This window comes from Cicer arietinum, chromosome 7 (genome assembly GCF_000331145.2).
Source record: "Cicer arietinum cultivar CDC Frontier isolate Library 1 chromosome 7, Cicar.CDCFrontier_v2.0, whole genome shotgun sequence".
NCBI lineage: Eukaryota > Viridiplantae > Streptophyta > Magnoliopsida > Fabales > Fabaceae > Cicer > Cicer arietinum.
The window spans coordinates 20,713,470-20,719,461 of record NC_021166.2 but is presented as its reverse complement, the minus strand read 5'-3'; the positions used below and the strand labels follow the sequence as shown (position 1 = coordinate 20,719,461).

At 28.0% G+C, this 5,992-nt stretch overlaps 1 protein-coding gene across 1 annotated transcript; it reads right to left on the bottom strand.

The window, feature by feature from the left end:
- Positions 1-3,710: 3,710 nt before the first annotated feature.
- LOC101499630 (zinc-finger homeodomain protein 2-like) lies at positions 3,711-4,525 on the bottom strand. Its single transcript, XM_004509726.4, has one exon. The coding sequence runs from the start codon at positions 4,495-4,497 to the stop codon at positions 3,808-3,810; it is 690 nt and encodes a 229-aa protein (XP_004509783.2). The 5' UTR covers positions 4,498-4,525; the 3' UTR covers positions 3,711-3,807.
- Positions 4,526-5,992: the final 1,467 nt, after the last annotated feature.

The window sequence follows — 5,992 nt, the reverse complement described above, 5'->3', positions numbered from 1 at the left end:
CGGTTATGAGTTAGGCGAGGAGGGATTAAATAGGGGTTGGTGGTGGCGGTGATCGCGTGGTAGATAGAAGCCATTAAAGAGGGAATGTAGGAGAAGAAGGGTAGAGGATCGGTGTCGGAGGGAACAAGGAGAGACTCAGACAGAAACAATGAAGTTTGAGTTTGACTTAAGAAACCGAGGACTCCCGACACAACACTCTTCAGTCCATGGTTTTTTATTTGCTTCAATTTTTATATTAAATACTTCAACTTTCTTTTTTGTTTTTTTTTTTAATTTTATATTTGAGTTAATTTGATTGTGTTACAATTTGATAAATTATTTTATTTAGAAGTTAATTTGGTTTAACCAAATTCATTAATCATTTTAGTTCAACATCTTAATTTGATTATCTTACCGTTGTTTCACGGTTACTTCGTGGTTTTAAATATAATTTTTTTTATTGAATTGTGGATATTAAAAGTATATAGAAGTATTAAAGTTATTAAGAATTAATTAATATTATTTTTACAAGTTTACCTTTGAAGATATTAAGAAAATTGTGGATACTACGTTTGTCTTTAAATATATGATTCATTTGTGTAAATCGAGAATTAAGAAAATTTATTTTGATATTAAATTTGTTGAGAATTGACGTTGTTTTACATATTTACTCTTAAAAAAAAAAATAATTAATGTTTATATTAAGTATTTATTGCATGTTATAGAAAAATATGTAATATATTAGAGGTATTTTGGTATAGAAGTTATTAATGCAGTTGAAAATTTAAAAGGGACAAGAAAAAGAAATAAGAGGATTTTATGTTTAAGGGTGAAGGTAATAATATTTATTATTAATTAAAAAAAATATATAAATTAATTAGAGCTATGTTAGTAAAGAAATAATTCATGCAATTGAAAATTCAAATAGGATGTTATAAAATAAATAAATAAAATTCTCAAAAAGTTTTATATAGGGATGACAAATCAGTCGGCCCGCTAAAAAGCAGTTCAACTTAGGTGGTCGAGTCGAAAGTACCACCACTTTGTCTATCCTTCGACGAGTAGGCAGATTTGTGGGTTGGCTTGCCAAACAATTTTTTATTTTATTTTAATATTTTACAAAATAATAAAGGCAATAATCATCAATCAACAAATACTAATGTCAAAACAAAGTCACCACTACCATAGAAAGATCACAAAATAAATTTACGAACATTAATCAAAGCCATCATTAGGTTAACACAAGTCTCAAGGCAGCATAGGACAAATCACAACGCAAGATAGAGTGGAACAGTTGTGTTGTTTTGTTTGAGTGAATGTGAAATAAGACAATTTAGAAACTAAAACCCTAGCTACCTTAGTTTTTTGTTTGGGTTGGAATTTTCATTGAGTTGAGTTAATAAAGGGTCAATCTTAGTAGTTTAGTTGAGATTTTCATTGTAATAGCCTTTTTTTTTAACAGATTAAGCGGGACATACCAACTTAAGTAGTCAAATTCTAATGTTTAGCTCAGTCCGCCTTAAATGGCGAGTTAAATGGGTCAGACTTATGGGTTCGACCTGTTTTGCCACCTTTAGTTTTATATTTAGAGAGAAATGTGTGTGTGTGTGTGTGTGTATATGTATGTATGTATATGTGTGTGTGTGAGATACTTATAATGAATTATTATTAAGTAAGAATCTATCTAGACAACGGTTTACAGCAAATTTTGTGCTTTTTTGATATATAATTCACTTTTTCCTTCAATTTTTTTCGAATTTCAGAAATCCTAAACATGAACATCTAATGATTGAGTATCATTTTTGCCCTTCCATTTAAGATTGTCAACTATTAATGAAATCTTAAAAAGCTTTCCTAAGGTGACAACAATTGAAGAAACAAAAAAAGATGAAACTTTAGATTACACGAATTTGAACTCAACAAAGAGGAGTTGTGACTAGGTGAGGAGTTGTCAATAATCACTAGAAGAATGCATAAGATCCAAAAAAAAAGCATATAGTCTTACTTTATATACATACTCTTGGTTTATTTATTAATTAATTATTAGATTAAACAATTAATTTAATCAATTGTATATATGTGCGTGTTTATAACAAATTATTTTTTATGACTAAGTGTGTTCATTTTAATTTTTTTAACAGTTTAAATTTTATAGAAATACTAAAAATTGATTTCATAAATTACGGGTTCTAATATAAGTCGTCTTTTTTATTCATTAATATAGATATATGCATTTTATACAATAGGATTCTTACACATTTTTATTATATGTAATATTTAATCGATATAAAATTGTAGTAAAGTGAGTGACTCAACGATGAAAGAAACAGATAAAGTTTCTCCTCTTGTACCAGATGCAAGCTTTTATTCTTGGGAAGAACATTACCCACAACTACCTTGTGCTTTTATAGCCCTATAGTAAAACCAAGCCCATTATCCAAAATCATATGCGCACTCCAATAATTTTTCTTCTATGTTGGACATCTCAATTGTACCTCCCTTATCAATTAAGTTCCTCAACTCATGGCCCAATTCCTTTTTGTGTCAGTATATCACATACTAATGTTATTGGTCACTTGGACACCTTTCTCCTCCAAAATGTCTAAAACCTCCCTTTATGACCATCTATAAGGGTTACATTTTTCATGTTGAATCTTTCCCACATACCTCAATTCTTCCATTTTCAAAAAATACACTCCAAATTGAAATATATACTAAAAAAAATCATTCATTACCTATTATAAAAATAATTAACAAAACAACAATCGATGTCATTCAGGATGTTTCTGCTCTTTTGTTCTTCGATATCTACAACATGATCAAATAATTAATCTATAGATGATTTTAAACTTTAATTTGTGTATTTAGGGCTACAATCTTTAAGTTTTATAGGGGAATAAAATTATTGAAATTTCTGAAAATTTAATTTCTATTAATATTTTTGTTCAATTCGAGAAGAAAATATTTGTAGGTGAATCCCACATGTGTTTCTTTTATATATCTTATGTTCGTTGTTTTTAACTGAGGAAAGACTCTCATCTTCAACAACTTTTCATCTCGATTTTTTCCACTTTCAAATTCACACTTAGAAAAGCATTCAACATAAACAAATTTCATCAAATAACAGATCTATGGATGATTTTAACTTTAATCCATGTAATAAGGCTATAATGTAAAACTTTTAGAAATTTTTACAAATGCAATTGCAATTACATCAGCACATTTATTTGTATTCATTAACTTTATCGAAATTCCCAACGCTGTTGCAACGACAATTTCTTTAACTAGTTTGTATAACTCTTTTGACCATTCAAAAAATCTAAAAAACGTCGCTTAATTTTGGACAACTTTTTTTTTCTTCTAATAATTTGGAAAAAATATGATATTTTTTTTATTAATCAATAGATAATTTCTTATATTCTTTTGATATATAATCAGAAAAAAAAAATAAAAATAAATAAAGAACACAATGAAAATAATTTTCTTTCAAAACAAGCTAATGAAACGTCAATTCAGTGAAAAGAGAATGACCTTGTAAATACAACGGAAGTTCAAATCATTATCTCCAATTTAAAAAGAAAATTGGATTTTGTGAAGAAAAAATATCTGAGCCAAAGTAGGCATGAACTCAAATGTTGCCGGCCGGTGAGTGGGAGGAACTGATAAGTTTTGGATCCAAAGAAAAACTTGAAAATGAAAACAAGGAGAAGAAATGCATAAAATATCTCCCGTCCATTAATATTACAAAAGATACATATAGATTAAGAACACATAATCATATAAATGACTTTGATTGTTTTATTATTATTTATTATTGTTATATTTGTTCTAGGGCTTATTGCCAAGGGTGTGTTTATTATTATGAACCCACGCTTTAAAAACTTGACATTTGACACCAATTTGGTTACAGAACTCCTCAACGATTTTATCATCTTTCTTCCTAATCTTCCATCCGGATTTGTCAGCAAAATCAAACATCTTCTCTTTTTGTTGATGAGTGAACTTTGTCCTAAACCTCTTCTTCGACTTTGAGCTTGAACCTTCTCCATCTCCACCACTTGTGCTGCTCCCCCTCGGCGGCCCACTCATTTGAACATATCCATTTGGAGTCTCATAAACCGTCGTTAACGGCGTTGGTTGATGATGGTATGACGAGTTTAACGGAAAAGCAGTTGGAATCGTTTCTTGACGGTGGAAGTTTCTATGACATCTGCATGCAGCGCATATGAAAAACTCACGTGTACCTTCAACACCGTCTGGTAAAAACGCTAAACAACCATCAAGAGAGTATCCACCATTGCCATATGAATGGTTCTTTCTACATTCTTTGAACCTTGCTTCTTCAACTTCGTGATTCGACATTTTCATTCCAGAGTTTGTTACTCTGTTAGTTTCCACGTAACTTGGCTCACTGCTAACCGTAATCATCTCATCACCTTTTTCCTCGATTTCCATAATTTGCTCACTTGATAAGAAAATAGTTGAAAAGAATACAAACAATGGAATGGAAAACAACATAATCTCTCTCTCTTTGAAGAGTGACTGTTTCAATATGTTTTGTATGATCTATTTCACCTCACTCACTTCTCTTTAAATAACCTGTGCTGCAATAATTTTCCTTGGTCATTTTTTTATTATCTTGAAACTTGCATGCAAGTATTGTGTAATTCTCATGTAAGAACAAATATATCTTGAAAATTGTACCAATTAATAAGACACTAAAATTGTTTTTTGAGAAAGATTTAATTATAATATTAAATATTGTTGCTATTTTTTTTTAATCTCTCAGACTTTACATATAAGTAAAAAATTGTTTTTGATCTTATATTACATTTGTTCTTTATTATAAGACCCATTTTTGAGAATTTTATGCCCTTTAATATAGGATTATTTTTAAAAAAATTCACATGTATTAATGATTTCTTTTGTTAAAATCATTATACTAATTAATCACAAAAAAAATAATTTTTATTTTATTTTTCTTATAATATCAATAATTGTAAGGGTAGTCACGGAAATTAAACATATATTTTTAACAAATTTAATGCTTCAACAACTTTTTATTAATATCTGTGAATTATTGTATAAGTGAGTCCTACGACAAATGACAGATAGAGTATTGAAGTTAGGAAGATTTATTTTTGGTTTGAATATACAAAGTAACGCAATTCATTTGTATTTTCAAAAATAAATATGATCATTTAATACTATTAAATATTATTCCGTAAAATAAGTGATTATTTTTGCACCATATTTTGTAGGACAACTAAACATGTTTTGTTTCAATATGATAAAAGTAAAAAAAACAAGGATTAAATAACTTTATAGTCCTTTTAAAATTTTAAAGTTGAAGGACAATTAAACATATTTTGTTTCAATATGTACTAAAACTGTTTGTTGGACAACTTTGTAGAAATTAAAAATTATATTTTTATTTTACAGATTTAAAATTGATAAGTTAAAATTTTATAGAAATTAATTAAAACAAATTTTATAGAAATTAATTCAATATGAATTTATTTGAATATTTGAGTTATAAATTTGATGAAATTTGCATTATATTAAAGATGATAATTAATTTAATGAGTTTTGTTTGAAAATTTTGATAAATTTTTGAAAAAAAGGATAGCATTGTTAATATTTTAAAATATAAAAGATCAAATTGTTTGCTTAAAATTAAATAAAGGACCAAATCGGAAAAAAATAAATAAAGGACTGAAGTGTTATCTGAAATTAAATTAAGGGACCGCAAAAGCAATTATGTCTTAATAATATATAAACTCGCTTTGAAAGATACCTTTACTCTGAGAATTTTTTGGAAACTTAAAGTATAAAATTAAAGTTGTCAAAACAAGTTGCGGACTTTTTTGAACTAGGCCAAAAAGTCGTGTTTTAATATGGGCTAATAAAATACTACATGAGTCTGACCTTAGATGGGTTGCGGGATGGCCGGGTAACCCGCACATTTTTTATAATTTTTTTGCGACACTTTTAGTTTGAAATTTTGTATGCA

Bases quoted from the DNA above. Each gene is read 5' to 3' on its own strand.
- LOC101499630 (XM_004509726.4), bottom strand. From the start codon at position 4,497: ATGTTGTTTTCCATTCCATTGTTTGTATTCTTTTCAACTATTTTCTTA.